This window comes from Coregonus lavaretus, assembly GCF_964263955.1.
Source record: "Coregonus lavaretus genome assembly, chromosome: 25".
NCBI lineage: Eukaryota > Metazoa > Chordata > Actinopteri > Salmoniformes > Salmonidae > Coregonus > Coregonus lavaretus.
In genome coordinates, this window is record NC_140012.1 from 37,259,281 (window position 1) to 37,276,835 (window position 17,555).

General features: G+C 41.5%; 1 protein-coding gene across 5 annotated transcripts in view; it reads left to right on the plus strand.

The window, feature by feature from the left end:
- LOC311100987 (dystonin-like) overlaps positions 1-17,555 on the plus strand; it is a gene marked incomplete at its 3' end in the record, with an annotated part of 186,503 nt that overhangs the window by 79,821 nt on the left and 89,127 nt on the right. For 3 of the 5 annotated variants that reach the window (XM_084141993.1, XM_084141991.1, XM_084141994.1), the window contains 24 exons: positions 2,115-2,281; positions 3,761-3,873; positions 4,287-4,393; positions 5,917-6,036; positions 6,534-6,629; positions 6,743-6,870; positions 8,336-8,429; positions 8,602-8,756; positions 8,950-9,409; positions 9,609-9,737; positions 9,906-9,977; positions 10,089-10,250; positions 10,876-10,980; positions 11,252-11,347; positions 11,439-11,564; positions 11,783-11,935; positions 12,210-12,491; positions 12,782-12,965; positions 14,185-14,342; positions 15,780-15,958; positions 16,406-16,544; positions 16,732-16,925; positions 17,068-17,314; positions 17,419-17,526. In XM_084141993.1, coding sequence (XP_083998119.1) covers positions 2,115-2,281; positions 3,761-3,873; positions 4,287-4,393; positions 5,917-6,036; positions 6,534-6,629; positions 6,743-6,870; positions 8,336-8,429; positions 8,602-8,756; positions 8,950-9,409; positions 9,609-9,737; positions 9,906-9,977; positions 10,089-10,250; positions 10,876-10,980; positions 11,252-11,347; positions 11,439-11,564; positions 11,783-11,935; positions 12,210-12,491; positions 12,782-12,965; positions 14,185-14,342; positions 15,780-15,958; positions 16,406-16,544; positions 16,732-16,925; positions 17,068-17,314; positions 17,419-17,526 — 3,774 coding nt within the window. Of the gene's footprint in view, positions 1-2,114; positions 2,282-3,760; positions 3,874-4,286; positions 4,394-5,916; positions 6,037-6,533; positions 6,630-6,742; positions 6,871-8,335; positions 8,430-8,601; positions 8,757-8,949; positions 9,410-9,590; positions 9,738-9,905; positions 9,978-10,088; positions 10,251-10,875; positions 10,981-11,251; positions 11,348-11,438; positions 11,565-11,782; positions 11,936-12,209; positions 12,492-12,781; positions 12,966-14,184; positions 14,343-15,779; positions 15,959-16,405; positions 16,545-16,731; positions 16,926-17,067; positions 17,315-17,418; positions 17,527-17,555 lie in introns of all 5 variants that reach the window. The other 2 variants (XM_084141990.1, XM_084141992.1) reach the window with 1 other exon arrangement.

Sequence of the window (17,555 nt, forward strand, 5' to 3'; positions counted from 1 at the left end):
ACATCTGTACAGATGCTTTCGTATGTTTTCATTCTTCTGTGAAGTGTTGTTCCATTGCAGTGGTGTTGCATGGAGACAGTGTTTGAGTTGATGTGTGATTTGGCTTCACGGCACAATCTTTCCCTATACTGTACTGGCAGACTGCTAACCGCCATTTTCTCTCTAAAACCATTCAGAAGACCACTATATTTATGCAATGACATAGTGGAAGATCCCTTTTGAGTCAAACAGCAGCATAACTGGCATCATCACATGCTGTGATGTAGAGCTGTAATATACAACACATGGACACATAGATCATTACAAAGCGCTGTGTAGTTAACTAACTTGTTTCACTGCTATTCATTCTCCTCACAAGATATTTCACTCAGCAGTGTTTCTTGTGAGCCTCACCTCAGCTCGAGCTTGGCTACTAGGGTTCTATCAAACCTTGTTTTATGGAGAAAAAAATAATAATTTTGTGTGTATACAATGTGTTTGCTGTCAACTTATTTGATCTTAGTGATGTAGTATACTTCAGTGATAAACAGCTGGCATTTGGAGAGGTTATTTGTTCTTTGAATCTCCTTGAAATGTTGATGTTATGATTACTGAGTCCATGCAACTTACTTCTCAGACACAGTTTATGTCAATGTCTGTGTTTTGCTACTCCATTTTCCAGCTTTCAGATTCTAAAGTAAAATATCCCAAAGACAAGTTACCAGTTTTCATTGAATTTAGACCCACTTGCACTTGATCACGTAGAATACGTCAACCAACACAATAATGAACAATCAAATGTGTCAAATGTGCCTGTTAAAACCTAGTGGTTAATCTGAGTAATCCTGATATGCATACAGCAGCAGTTCTGAGAAATATCCCATATTCCATTTGATGTAAAAAAAAGAAAGAAAGGGGAAACAGAGAGAAAATAAGGTAGTTGTCTTTCCCCACTAGCACTGACTGCTAATAACTACTCTGAGGGAAAATGTACTTGCTACGACTGTGATATGTGGTTGTCTCACCTAGCTATCTTTAAAATGAATATACTAACTGTAAGTCGCTCTGGATAACAGTGTCTGCTGAATGACTAAAACGTAAATGTAAAAACCAAAGGAAGCAGCTTATCGCGGCAAGACCACTATTTCCCATGACGTAATTCCAAGTATAGGAAAGTGTAACAACCTTGTGGTCATGTGGGTCATTTGAGCAATTTATATGATCCTTTTAGCATGCCCCCAAATCTACTGAACAAGGCTGCTACAATATCTCACATTATTTCTCTCAACCTTAGTTTCAATGTCCGTCTTTTCTAGCTCATCCACCAGATTGTGAAAGTGTAACTAGGTCAGCATTGCCTAAGCGAAACATGAAACATGACAACACAGCAGGAGTGGTTCAAAGGTCACTTCCTGTTGTCAAGGTCAGAGGTGATGATGTTGTTCTTCCAGCTCCAGATACATGTAATTGCTACCTGATGTCAACTGAGTTGAAGCAACAGGGGAATGTGTTTGGTTTTAGGTCATTACACCCTCACTCTTTAACCCGTGCCAACAAATGCCTTATTTATTAGCCAGCTGTATGTCTACACTGCCAATTTTACATTTTACAACCAAATATGGAAATATGGAGGTGTACTGTATGTCTTGGATTTCGTGCAGACAATTATCATGTGTATTCATTCATTCAGCACATGATCATGTGTGTTAGAAAATGTAGGTTGTTATTAGTTATTCTACGTGTGACTCTAGTAATGCTGTTCCTGACATCTGAAAAATGTCCCTGAAGTATTTTTTGGTCTGTCTCATCCATATGTTTGATGGTAATTTAGGTGTTTGATGGTACAGATGTAGGATCTTCATTTGATCACCCTGTTGCAGGAGAACTTTCCTTCAATGCAGGAAATATAAAATGTGTAGTGTATTTGAGGTTTAAAAAGGCTTCTGATGTTTCCCTTATGAAAAATCTATCAACCCCTACAAAAATGTCCATTAATTATAATAATTCACATTTCCTGTTGCTGCAGGATTATTTTCCTGCTGTAGCAAACTGGCTCAAATGAAGATCCTACACCTGTGCTGTAGGTGTAATGACACTAACAGCTGTATTAACTTGTTTGTGTTGTTCCTCTCCAGATCTCGGAGATCCATGTTTGCGGGGAGTCGGAGGACATGACAGCCAAGGAGCGTCTGCTGATGTGGTCCCAGCAGATGACCGAGGGCTACGTCGGCGTACGCTGTGACAACTTCACCACCTCCTGGAGGGACGGGAGGCTGTTCAACGCTATCATTCACAAATACAGGTAACACCATCATTCACAAATACAGGTAACACCATCATTCACAAATACAGGTAACACCATCATTCACAAATACAGGTAACACCATCATTCACAAATACAGGTAACACCATCATTCACAAATACAGGTAACACCATCATTCACAAATACAGGAAACACTTGAGATACAGAACCTGTATCTGAAAAAGAGACCCCTGTATCACCGATATTTTTATTTGAAAAATATATTCCAGCGCAGTGGCCTTCTTGAATGCTCTACAATGCTTTTTTAATGGATATTTCAAACATTTTTCCCGTCATTAGTCTTTCATCAGGGTTTAACTGTAATATCACCTTAGAAGTATATTCCCAGTGTATAACAACAACAATATACATAACAACATAACTATTTTCCTCCTCTGTTGACTTGCTGAGTCATGTCTGCGGTTCACCACCACATTTTGAATCATAGACCTCTCTGTTTCCCATCTTTCCAATGAGGCAGTACTTAGTGGTTTTGACTAGTCATTAGGGGGCTGTTGGCTTTTCAGTTAGATAGTATCGGATTTCAGTATGACCCAGTATACTCTACGTCAGTGTTTCCCAACCCTGGTCCTCCAGTACCCCCAACAGTACACGTTGTTGTAGCCCTGGTCAATGTCACATTATTATTTGCAGTCCAATCATTCTCAAGTTCAATGGACACATAACCAAACACAAGTTATTGATGTATGTGTGGGTCATGTTTTACTTAACCATTGACCTATGTTGGGCTGGCCTAACTGTCCTTGTCTCTTGAGCAAAAACAGATTTATTTCACTGGAAAGTCTGGGACTGCACTCTGTCCCTAGGCATTTCCTCTGTAGTTAGCTTACTATTTACAGGCTTATTGCATTATGTTACAGGCTTATATTACATTATGTTACAGGCTTATATTGCATTATGTTACAGGCTTATATTAAATTGTTACAGGCTTATATTACATGATGTTACAGGCTTATATTGCATTATTTTACAGGCTTATATTACATTATGTTACAGGCTTATATTACATTATGTTACAGGCTTATATTGAATTATGTTACAGGCTTATATTGCATTATGTTACAGGCTTATATTACATTATGTTACAGGCTTATATTACATTATGTTACAGGATTATATTACATTATGTTACAGGCTTATATTACATTATGTTACAGGCTTATATTACATTTTGTTACAGGCTCATATTACATTTGCTAGTCATCACACTAAAACTTTCCTCCAAACAAATATTTGTGTTCCTTGCTAATTAAACAAAACTATTCAAGAAGTATAGTGTGTGCTGAAACTGCCGAAATAACCTAAAACATGACAATGCAAACCACCCTAAATGATTATTTGCCAAAATACTACATTTGTGCCCTGTCTCTTCCAACATTATCGCATATTAACATTTCATAAAACAGAAAGCAGTCGATCTTAACGAGCTCCCACTGGTATGTTCTCTTCCATTGCAGGCCTGACCTGGTGGATATGGCCGGAGTGTCGGCCCAGACTAGCCGGTCAAACTTAGAACAGGCCTTTGGTGTGGCTGAACGGCTTGGGGTGGCCAGACTACTGGACCCTGAGGGTGAGTTCTTCTGTTTATCCACATGCTCTTCTCTAACGGTTTGTTTGCCACTGCAGGTTAACATTCTCCAAGCCATAGACACCTCTCTGCTACGGTAAATCAGCTGGAAGAAATGCAATGCATTATTACCAGAGGGAGGAGATGTCTTCTAAGCACAGCTTTACTTACTGACTGTTATTTGTTTTATTATATGGACGATGCTTTACAAAATGAAAAAGACACAACACGTAGATGAGATACATGAGATTCAAATCAAACATTGTATTCATGTCTGATTATAAATACTCCATTGTATTCATGTCTGATTATAAATACTCCATTGTATTCATGTGTGATTATAAATACTCCATTGTATCATGTACCTTACGACGATCACGTTGTGTATTGGGTCTTATTTCACCTTTTCTCACCAGATGTGGATGTGCAGACTCCTGATGAGAAGTCGGTCATCACATACGTCTCCACACTGTATGATGTCTTCCCTAAAGTACCTGATGGTGTTGACGGTATCAATGCAAATGTACGTACATGATGAACAGATTATTGTACGGTGCACTTAAGTGTCCTATGTGAGTAGAGTTATGGGATCGGATTTCAGTATGACCCAGTACACTCTACGTCAGTGTTTCCCAACCCTGGTCCTCCAGTACCCCCAACAGTACACATTGTTGTAGCCCTGGTCAATGTCACATGATTATTTGCAGTCCAATCATTCTCAAGTTCAATGGACACATAACCAAACACAAGTTTGGTTATGTGTCCATCAGGGATGTAGGTCAGTTGGTAGAGCATGGCGTTTGCAACGCCAGGGTTGTGGGTTCGATTCCAGTATGAAAAATAATAATAATAATAATGTATTCACTCACTAACTGTAAGTCGCTCTGGATAAGAGCGTCTGCTAAATGACTAAAATGTAAATGTAGTTAGAAAATAGTTTTATATTTCAAATACTGTATGATGAAGGCAAAATACACATCTCAATACAAAGCAACAATTTCCTATTGTCATCATGGGTTGACTTGTATCTTTGTAGCCATTGACTGCGGTCTATGCTGTCCTCTTGAAAGCAAAACCAGTACAATGTGCTTTTATGAATTTGATTATCACCATGGGACTTCACCATGGTTAAATCAACCACTGCATGTACAGTATATTTCACACTTACATCCTTTGAACTCACACCAGTTATACATCTTTTGGCATGACTTTGGCATACATTCTTGACTTTATTCTTGACTTGGATCTCGACTGCGATTCTAAACTTGATTCTTGGCTGTGATTGGGCACGGATGTTATATGCACATATGCATTCCATTGCATCACTCATATGTCTAAGAGAAGGCATTTTATTCCGTCTGGCTTTGTTGAGGCAAATAAGTCTGGAAGCCTGAGATGGATGCTTAAAGGGAATATTTAAGTGCTGGAACCCCTCCCAGAACATTGTGTAAATGTTGTTTAGAGGCTATGGAAGAATGCTAAACTGTGAGTACTCTAGTAACCACAGTAAAGAACCTTAACTAGAGATGTAGGATCTTAATTTGACCCAGTTTGCTACTGCAGGAAAATAATCCTGCAGCCACAGTAAATGTGAATTATTATGTGGATTATAATTAATGGACATTTTTGTAGGGGTTGATACATTTTTCCTAAGCAAAAATCAGATATAAAATTTCAAAGTAGAAATAAAAAATGTCAGAAGCATTTTTAAACCTCAAATTCACTACAAGTTTTAAATTTCCTGCGTTGCAGGAAAGTTCTCCTGCAACAGATTTATCAAATTATGTTCCTACATCTGTACTTCTTGTTGTAGATTAGTTTGTATAGTACGAAATATTCAAAGCAATATTATGACAAGCTGTTGTTTTGCACATTGTACAATGCCAATATTTGCAGATGCCCTATAGCTCTAACATGTATTGCTTGAACGACACAATACGCTCTACACCAAGAACTTGGTCCATTTAGAAAATGCACCCATCCCTGCATGAGCCAATGTAAGGATGAAAACTGATATGTTTAATAATCTGATTTTCTTCTTGACAGGATGTTGATATAAAATGGGTAGAGTACCAGAACATGGTGAATTATCTGAGCCAGTGGCTCAAACACAACGTGGCAGTGATGTCAGACAGAGCGTTCCCTAACAACCCAGTAGAACTCAAGGTAAAGCAAAAAAATACAATTTGATTACAGATCAAATGCAGCTTGAATTTTCAGCCATACTGAATGGTAGAACTAGCCCTAGTTTGATCAAGAATTTACCTCCAAATAGCATCCAATGTCTGGTGTGTTTGTCTGGTTGGTTTTCAGTTAGCTGGATATCAGTTTATAGTGCTTGGCCCTGAAAGCCTGAGGCGAAGTACCCAAGCTCTCTGAGGCTTCAAATAGCCAATAAGTAGCGTCCCTCTCATGTTAATGAAATATTAAAGCGATATTGACGGGTATCAGAGAGCTTCTCCGTTTACTTCAAATAGTCCACAGCTGCTAAGACGACAGGAGCTCTGTGTGGTACAGCCATTTCAAAGCAGACGAGTGTGAGTATACACACTGAGATTAGATGAATATGTAATAGCATAGACAAAATGTATTGATTCTATATTTCTTAGATATTTTGCTATGTTAACATTGAACAAAATTATTATTATTTTATTTTTTTACAGGCACTTTATACACAGTACTTGCAGTTTAAAGAGAATGAAATCCCGCTGAAAGAAATTGAGAAGAGCAAAATCAAGCATCTTTACAAAATGCTCGAGGTATGCTACCGCGACATACACTCGGTTGTTCTTTAGTGCCTGTAAACTCTTTCTGAACCAACAAACTACGATGAACTTCACTAAGATGTTGCTGTGCGTGTGTTGGGGTACAGGTGTGGATCGAGTTTGGTCGTATCCAGCTACCTCAGGGATATCACCCCAACGATGTGGAGAAGGAATGGGGCAAACTGATCGTGGCCATGCTGGAGAGAGAGAAGAGTCTGAGGCCTGAGGTGGACAGGTATGAAGGATCATCCTTCTCATACTGCAGGAGCACCACACACTGCTGTGATTTATAATACCGATCCCATACTTACATGATAGCAATAAGTCAGAGCTAACTAAGATTGAAGATTTGAACCGATTGCAATGACTATGCCAAAAGGTATTTAATGATTGGTTTCAGGGTCAGTGGTGAGTGCTCTTGATTTAAGACACCCTTTTTTATTATTAGACTTTAGTGTCATATTTCTGTTTAAGGATGTGCAGTAATTGGATTATTCTGAGGTTCATTAAATTACATAGTCTTTACACTTTTACATGTTGTGGTCTGTGGTTTGGTGAACTGCTGAGTTCTTCAAACTGAGGTGTTGTAAAATCATGCGTCTTTCTCGTATCTCTTTATATCTAAAACACACTGTCCATGTCTCTTGTCAGGTTTGTAGGCATTACTTGTGGTGTGAGTCCATGCCTATCGGTTTAAGCTATTCAGTGATGTTTTTTTAGGTACTTTTGATTTTAAGTGCTGATGGTGGGTGTGCCCATAATTTTTTGTCAACATCAGTTTGCTTATGAGCTGACATTCTGACACAGTCACAGGCAACTCTTGTACTCTTACCATGTCATCATGCATCTATCATTCTTGGACTGCAGGTACTATTTATGTTGGAAATCACCTGGCTTGTTGATATCAGGTAATGTTGTGTGATATTATGTAGATAATGATTGTCTATGCAGACCAATAGAGGCCCAGTAGTAAGTGCCACACCCCCTGTTAAAGAGAAAAGGAATGTCTGCATCTCTGGTTCCCATGGTGATCTAATCAGACACACAAAAAAGATGACTCCTGTTACCATCAACTGTTACTGTCTGAACCTGTAATGGATTGTGCAAATGATACCATGAGGTTCTGTGGCCTAGGGCAACATATTCTTTAAGGGTGGGTTCCTGAACGTGAGGACAAGTACAGGCCTATAAAAGAGGGGAGACGAAAACCCTCTGTGCCAGTTGGACCTGTGTGTGTGTGTCGCATATCGTTGGGGCTGAGTCTGTGCTGGAGTTCCTGTCTTAGATGGAAGAGAAATTAGCTAGTTAGTGTGATTCTCTGAGTGGCTCGGTATAGTCCTATAGTCTTCCACCATGCACAGCAACATGGCATACAACATGGGATACAGCAGTGTCTCATCAGTTAGCAACAGCACTCTGACCAGCCTGGGTTCCTCTGAGAACCTCTCAGGACCAGCCATGGAGCCACTGCTCTCCAGCACCCCAGCCTTTCCAGTGTTTCTCAATAACAATTCTTTCTATGGACCAAGGTGAGGTTAACCATTAGAAGTCAGGGCTGTCAGAGTTTTCTTGTTGTTGATTTTTTTCTGCAGAGGCGATTTTCAAATGGAACTCTGATGGCACTGCATTGCCACATCTGTTTTGTTTATGTGGTAAAATTACTTCTGTACAATATTTATGTAAATTGACTTGTCTTTTAGGCTTGAAATGTTGCAGCAGATTGCCACCAGGGTCCAGCGGGACTGTGTCACAGGAGAGGACAAACTAGCATTAGCAAGAGCAGCTCTGCAGTCTGTAAGTACCACATTGGAACAGCATGTTTACCACACAACCTCAGAATACTCCAGGTCCTGCTTTTACTTATGTTTATTTGTTGAGGCAAATTTTGTGTGTCTTTATTTTTTAATATCATTATTGTTATTGAACTTTGTAATAGAAAAGTAAATGACCCAAAAAAAATTCTCAGGATGCTAAGAGGTTAGAGTCTGGGGTCCAGTTCCAGAATGAGGCAGAGACTGCTGGGCACCTTCTGGAATGTGAAAACCTGCTGAGACAGCAGGTGGTGGATATCCAGATTCTACTGGACGGGAAGTACTACTACTCTGATCAGCTTGTTCAAAGGTACAAACTCACTGCTTTCTTAGAAATTAAGGAAACATTTGTTGTGAAATGTTGATTGTAACATAGTGTAGGGAATTTCAACAACAAAACATTCTGAATGATAAGCACCTCATGTAAACTGATAAATGATAAATCATGAACTATATTAATAAACATGTCATTGTGTGTTGTGTAACTTTTGTGTATGATCTAGGGTATCCAAGCTTCGTGACGACCTGCTGGGCCTGAGGGCAGAGTGTTCCTCTGTGTACAGCCAAGGACGCACCCTGACAACCGAACAGACCAAGATGATGATCTCAGGCATCACTCAGAGTCTTAACTCAGGCTTCTCCTCCTCGAACCTCAATTCCAGCCTCACCCCAGCCCTCACCCCTGGAGGCCTGGGAACCCCCGGTTCCACCTTCACCTCCATCCTGACCCCGGGCCTCACCCCTGCCCTGAGCCCCGCCTTGACCCCCGGCGGCATGCAGCCCGGCTCGGTGCAGGCCTACATGGGGGGCGGAGGTATGGACCCGGGGGACCTCCAGCACCTCAAACAAATGCAGATCCGCAAGCCCCTGGGCAAGTCCTCGCTAGTGGACCCCAACATGACCGAGGATGAGGTCAACATGAACTTTGTGCAGGACCTGATCAACTGGGTGGAGGAGATGCAGGTGAGGACATAGCGAAGCTCCGGTGTCAGCTGTCGATTTTATTTATTTTTCCTTATTTATACAGGTTGTCTCATTGAGATTAAAATATATGTTTTACAAGAGACCTGTTCACTATAATGTTAGTATAATTCTGTACATTTTGATATTTGTGATTTAGACATTTGAGACCAATTCTGAATAGTTTTGTCTTCCTTTGAAGGTGCAGTTGGATCGTGGAGATTGGGGGTCCGATTTGCCAAGTGTGGAAACACATTTAGAGAACCACAAAGAGGTTCACAGAACCATCGAAGAATTTCAAATGAGCCTTAAAGAAGCCAAACTTAGTGAGGTATGTACAAGCAACTGTCAGCCTATTCTGATATTCTAGTCTGGAAAAAACTTCAAAATATCTCTGTGCATCACATTCAATTGTTTTGTTTTGAGTGTAAACTCCTTAATGCTGCAAGGTTTTTAAATGGCAACAAATATAAACATATGGTATGTCTCTTTATCTCAGATTCAGATGACCCAAAAACTAGGTTATTCTGAGAAACTGGACAAATTAGAAACCCAGTATGGGAAGTTACTGGTAAGTATCCTATTAAAATCCTTGGCACTCCTAGGTAACAAAATAATCCCTTCACTGCTTTGTTGAATACCACATGGAGATTCTATTTCCCATGGTTCTGTGCTTCTGTAGAACTGTTCGCGGGAGCGTCAGAAGAACCTGGAGAGCCTCCATGACTTTGTGTCGCGAGCCACCATGGAACTCATCTGGCTCAATGAGAAAGAGGAGGAGGAGGTCGCCTTCGACTGGAGCGATCGCAACGGCAACATCTCCAAGAAGACAGAGTACCACGCTGTGAGTCCCTCCACTGTTCAGCTCATTGTATTTCTATTTTGTTAATAGAATATTTGGCTATTCGGGCACATCTGAGCATAACTCAGTTCATATTCATTATTGTAGATATTTTAGAATGAGTTGAATATTATAAACGGTTAAGTGAAACCGTAGAGCTATTCATTAATGGCATGGATCCACCATTGGCATGTATAGCCTTTCCACAAGGAAGTGGGTTTGACTCTCTAGACCTAAGGGACCTTGAGGTGATCATATCTCCTAGGGTGATGTGTTTTCTCATGTTTCGCATAGGTGGAAAGGAATTACAGGGGCTTGTTTTGGGCTTACAGCATACCATTAGAAAATACCACTGGGAGTCTATATTACTGACGTTCTATTCAGCTTGATTCAGTTAATCAGTTTGACATCTCTCCAAACTACTTTATTTCCAGCTGGCATTTAGAAATGCATGTACGTGCTCCTGCAAATCATGGTGTTAGTAGAGGGGAGGGGATTGTTCTCAGGCCATGTTTGGATTCCGTGGATGCAGTGTGATGTCTCTGTCTCTCTGTCTCTCTCTCTCTCTCTCTCTCTCTCTCTCTCTCTCTCTCTCTCTTTCTCTCTCTCTCTCTCTCGCTCTCGTTAGGATCTGATGAGAGAGTTGGATGAAAAGGAGGAGGTGATCAAGTCTGTACAGGACAGGGCAGAGAACCTTCTGCAGGAGAACCACCCTGCCAGGTTAACTATTGAAGTAAGCCCTGTCTGTGTTTACAGATGTCACATAACCACTCCAGAACCATGTGATATAAACTCCTTTTATGATAAATCCGTTAGATTGTAATTGTCAGATAATGTGGTAATTTGTCCATTAAAATATAAATATTATTACTCATTTTCAGCTATCAAAACCGGCATAAGTGCTCAATAATATTGTATATTTCAATTGCTTCACTAACCTGTTCCAACAAGAACAATTATACAGTATTTTTAATTCTAACATGTTTATGTGTGGAATACTCCAGGCATACAAAGCAGCCATGCAGACCCAGTGGAGTTGGATCCTACAGCTCTGCTCTTGTGTGGAGCAGCACCTCAAAGACAACACAGTCTATTTTGAGGTGAGTTTGTTATCTGCTTTCCTCAAACAAATGGATGGAGGCCTGCTAGTTGCAAAAAGCTCATCTGATCATCTTTTTCCCTTCCATATAGTTTTTCAATGATGCCAAAGAGTCCACGGATTACCTGAAGAGCCTACAAGGTGACATCCAAAGAAAGTATGGCTGTGATCGGACAAGCAGCGTACACAAGCTGGAGGATCACATTCAGGAGTCCATGGTAAGCTGGCAAATAAAAACTGGTTGGTACACAATCATTAGCCACATTCCCAAACTATGTTGTTAAATGAGACACATGGATCAATCTCGTGGACTGACATGGTCAGAAATCCAAATATGGTTCCAAATGAATACCCTACCATTAAAGATGAACTAACTATCCCTGTGAGAGCTGGTGTGGTATCGTAATCCCCCTGTGTTTGACTGGTGCTGGAACAGGATGAGAAGGAACAGCTCCTCCAGTACCGCAGCACAGTGGCTGGGTTGGTGGGCAAGGCCAAGGCCATCGTCCAGCTCAAGCCTAGGAACCCAGATACCCCTGTCAGGTCCTCCATACCCGTCAAAGCCATCTGTGACTACCGACAAATAGAGGTGCTATGTCTCTTTTTAAAGATATGTAATACTGTTCTTTTTCGGTCTATTCAAGTAGTTCATCACAAGTCGCATACTTTGAGTCTTCACACTTATATTCTGTAGTAACAAGATGTGCATTGATCTCTAAGGAATGTTTATAGCCATGTTAAATCGAGGTAGATGTATTTAGATAGCAGATCAAAAGTTTGATACTTTGAGTTGATTTGGATAGATTTCAGAGTGAAATGGTAGAGTCGTTTTGATTTGTCATGTCTCACTTCGTCTCTCCTAGATCACCATCTATAAAGATGACGAGTGTGTCCTGGCCAGTAACTCTCACCGGGCCAAGTGGAAGGTGATCAGTCCGTCTGGGAACGAGGCCATGGTACCCTCTGTCTGCTTCACCGTGCCTCCACCCAACAAGGAGGCTGTGGACCAGGCCAGCAGAATTGAGCAGCTGTACCAGAATGTCCTGGCTCTGTGGCACCACTCCCACATCAAAATGAAGAGCGTGGTCTCCTGGCACTACCTAATGGCTGACGTCAGAGCCATCCGCAACTGGAACGTTTCCTCAGTACGTTAATGCTTATCTACTTAATCTACTTCTCAAGATAAGTCCCCATTAGCAACACTTAAACCCTAGTATTACAGTGATAGAGGTATAATTACGTGTCATCGTCTCATTTAGGTCTTCACAGAAAAGATAATTACTGTTATTGAGCCTAATGTTTCCCATATTCACCAACATTACCTGCAATTTCATCATTATATTGCAGTTTGTGCTGGCTGTACCTTTTCAGAGAACATTTCTATAAGGTTTCAAGGTGTGGGTCTGTCTCATGTGTTTTCCCCTGTTCTCCCCAGATTAAGACCATGTTGCCAGGCGAGCACCAGCAGGTCCTTAGCAACCTGCAGTCCCACTTTGAGGACTTCCTGGAGGACAGCAAGGAGTCAGAGGTGTTCACTGTGGCAGACTGTTCCCAGCTAGAGAGAGAGGTGCTGGCCTGCAAGGACTACTACGAGGAGCTGCTCAAGTCTGCAGAGAGAGGCAAGGCTAAGCAAAGATAGTCTAGAGAAAGGCAATGCTAAACTAAGATAGTCTGCAGAGAGAGGCAAGGCTAAGCTAAGCTAGTCTGCAGAGAGAGGCTAAGCGAAGCTAGTCTATAGAGAGTCAAGGCTAAGCAAAGCTAGTCTGCAGAGAGAGGCAAGGCTAAGCTAAGCTAGTATGCAGAGAGAGGCAAGGCTAAGCTAAGCTAGTCTGCAGAGAGAGGCAAGGCTAAGCGAAGCTAGTCTAGAGAAAGGCTAAGCGAAGCTAGTCTAGAGAGAGGCAAGGCTAGGCTAAGCGAAGCTATTCTAGAGAGAGGCAAGGCTAAGCTAAGATAGTCTGCAGAGAGAGGAAAGGCTAAGCGAAGCTAGTCTAGAGAGAGGCAAGGCTAAGCTAAGCTAAGATAGTCTGCAGAGAGAGGAAAGGCTAAGCGAAGCTAGTCTAGAGAGAGGCAAGGCTAAGCTAAGCTAAGATAGTCTGCAGAGAGAGGCAAGGCTAAGCAAAGCTAGTCTAGAGAGAGGCAAGGTTTATCTATGCTAGTCTGAAGAGAGAGGTAAGGCTAAGCTAAGATACACTATATATACAAAAGTATGTCAACTATTAGCTAGCCTCTACTGTCCCTGCTAACAGGAGCTTGCTGATACATGTTTTGGCAGCAGTCCTCGAGGAAAACACATAGTTCTTTAAGCCTATTAGGCATAAAGCTAATACCTTATGGAATTATGTTTGAACCTGCCCGGGTTCCCATGGCCAGAACTGTAGGAAAAGTGTGTTTGTGTGTGTGTGGATGTACAGATGTGTGTGTGTGGGGGGGGGGTGTGTGTGTGTGTGTGTGTGTGTGTGTGTGTCAAATAAAATAAAATGTCAAATCAAATAAAATGTGTTTATAAAGCCCTTTTTACATCAGCAGATGTCACAAAGTGCTTATATAGAAACCCAGCCGAAAACCCCAAACAGCAAGCAATGCAGATGTAGAAGCATGGTGTACATTTCCCCTAGACTTATGATTGTCTGTTTAAGATTATTGGTGTTATGTCACCAAAGGTAGTAGAATCTCCTGCAGACAACGTTAAGTAGGTGTTGATCTGCTTGATTGCCCACTAATTAATCTGCATGATTAATGAGTAATAAACAGATTGTTTGTAAACACTTTGCAATAATGGTGCCAGATTGTATTAATGATGCCAGAGGTGTACTTATTCTGTGGTCTTGTGTTGGACAGAGGAACACGAGGAGTCTGTGTACAACCTGTATATCTCTGAGGTGCGTAACTTCCGCATGCGTCTGGAGGCCCAAGAGGAGCACTTAATCCGACAGATCCGCACCCCACTGGACAGAGACGACCTGGAGCAAAGTGTCCTGCGCATCACAGAGCAAGAGGTAGGGCGACAACTCACTATTCAGACTGTATCATCACTCTGTCATATTACAACTCACTATTCAGACTGTATCATCACTCTGTCATATTATAACTCACTATGCAGACTGTATCATCACTCTGTCATATTACAACTCACTATTCAGACTGTATCATCACCCTGTCATATTATAACTCACTATTCAGACTGTATCATCACTCTGTCATATTACAACTCACTATTCAGACTATCATCACTCTGTCATATTACAACTCACTATTCAGACTGTATCATCACCCTGTCATATTACAACTCACTATTCAGACTGTATCATCACTCTGTCATATTACAACTCACTATTCAGACTGTATCATCACTCTGTCATATTATAACTCACTATTCAGACTGTATCATCACTCTGTCATATTACAACTCACTATTCAGACTGTATCATCACTCTGTCATATTATAACTCACTATTCAGACTGTATCATCACTCTGTCATATTACAACTCACTATTCAGACTGTATCATCACTCTGTCATATTACAACTCACTATTCAGACTGTATCATCACTCTGTCATATTACAACTCACTATTCAGACTGTATCATCACTCTGTCATATTACAACTCACTATTCAGACTGTATCATCACTCTGTCATATTACAACTCACTATTCAGACTGTATCATCACTCTGTCATATTACAACTCACTATTCAGACTGTATCATCACTCTGTCATATTACAACTCACTATTCAGACTGTATCATCACTCTGTCATATTACAACACTATTCAGGCTGTATCATCACTCTGTCATATTACAACTCACTATTCAGGCTGTATCATCACTCTGTCATATTATAACTCACTATTCAGACAGTATCATCACTCTGTCATATTACAACTCACTATTCAGACTGTATCATCACTCTGTCATATTACAACTCACTATTCAGACTGTATCATCACTCTGTCATATTACAACTCACTATTCAGACTGTATCATCACTCTGTCATATTACAACTCACTATTCAGGCTGTATCATCACTCTGTCATATTATAACTCACTATTCAGACAGTATCATCACTCTGTCATATTACAACTCACTATTCAGACTGTATCATCACTCTGTCATATTACAACTCACTATTCAGACAGTATCATCACTCTGTCATATTACAACTCACTATTCAGGCTGTATCATCACTCTGTCATACACATTATTAATCTTATATTTTCCAGACATGGGTCAAATACATTATGTAAAATACGTCTGTGGTTGATTTACTTTGCCAGGTACAATGGAACCAACGGAATAGTCTCATAAGTGTTAACTTCAAGACAAACCAAGCACACCTCAGAAATTATCAAGTATTTCATGTACTGTATGTATTTGACCCAGGTGTGATCGGTTCACATTGACTTAACCTCTCCAACTTTGTCCCTTGCAGAAGAAGAAGGCAGAGCTGGACCAGCTGAAGGAGGATCTGGAGACCGTGAAGGAGAAGTGTGAGATGTTCCTCAGACAGGCCGGGGCCTCTCCCGCTGTCCCCACCCTCTCCTCTGACCTCAACGTCCTCATCCAAAGCATGAGCCAAGTCTACTCCATGTCTGCCATCTACCTTGAGAAGTAAGTGGCCCAGACACTGTTATGGTCCTCCTCAGTAGAGGGCTCAGACACTGTTACGGTCCTCCTCAGTAGAGGGCCCAGACACTGTTATGGTCCTCCTCAGTAGAGGGCCCAGACACTGTTATGGTCCTCCTCAATAGAGGGCTCAGACACTGTTACGGTCCACCTCAGTAGAGGGCCCAGACACTGTTACGGTCCTCCTCAATAGAGGGCTCAGACACTGTTACGGTCCTCCTCAGTAGAGGGCTCAGACACTGTTATGGTCCTCCTCAGTAGAGGGCTAGAATATTCTCAGCACATTCTAAATCAACAAGGCATTTGCAATTAGTTTTTATCGTCCCACTTTAAACGCAACTTTAAAGCCTTTATGAAGCCTTCATAAACCCTTTATAAGGACTTTACAGATGCTTTACAAAATGTCACACTGTCTCTGTGGTGTCTCTGCAGGCTGAAGACAGTGAGCTTGGTGGTGAGGCACAGCCAGAGTGCGGAGGCTCTAGTGAAGCTCTATGAGGCCAAACTCTCTGAGGAAGACGCCGTGAACTCTGACCTGAGTTCCATCGACACAGTCGTCAGCACACTCAAGGTAAGCTCCCTTGGTACTAGGTTTTTATAGACATTTAAAATGGCAATATATCCTATTTAGTCTTTTCTCTCAGGTTGGCAAAATGATTGATGGAGATGAATTGTTCTTTTGTGGCATCCGGTCCTTGAGAGCCACTATTAAGACATGATTCATAGTTGAGCCATCACTTCGCTCTACTCTGTTTTAGCAATGGCGCTCAGAGATCGACGAACAGAGGGAGATCTTCCATGACCTGGAGGATGGGCTGCAGAAGGCCCGTGGCATCAGCGAACGCATGTTCAAGGCCCACAACGAGCGGGACTTTGACCTGGACTGGCACAAGGAGAAGGCTGACCAGCTGGAAGAAAGGTGGAACAATGTCCACTCCCAGATTGAGAGCAGGTTAGTGTTTTCAGGTTAGCTCAAATGTTGAGCGACAGAGTTTGATTCCATACACCAGTAAATAGTAGTGAGGAACACTACTTGAACAAGGGGAATGTAAAAATAACCTTTTACGAATACTAAGGCTCCTTTATTATATTAGACTTCGGGACCTGGAGGGCATCAGTAAATCTCTGAAGTACTACAAAGACTCCTACAGCAGTCTGGATGAGTGGGTCAGAGAAATGGAGGCTGCTCAGCTCAAGACCCAGGAGAAGCAGCCAGAGGACAGCAAGGCGCTCGCTGAGCTGGTAAACCAACAGAAGGTCCTCGTTGCAGAAATGGAACATAAGCAGAGCAGAATTGATGAATGCCAAAAGTACTCCGAGCAGTACTCATCTGGCGCTAAAGTAAGTTATCTCTGTAACTGTTTTGACCTGGAACATCTGACAGATATGTCTGCATGAAGAGCACTTGAACACCAGATTAGTAATATTCCCCAATGTGTTTTCAGGATTATGAGCTACAGCTGTTGACCTACAGAGCCATGGTTGACTCCCAGCACAAGTCCCCGCTCAAGAGACGGAGGATGCAGAACTCGGCTGATGCTATCATTCAGGAGGTGAGAACCTTGGAATGGAACCGTAGTAG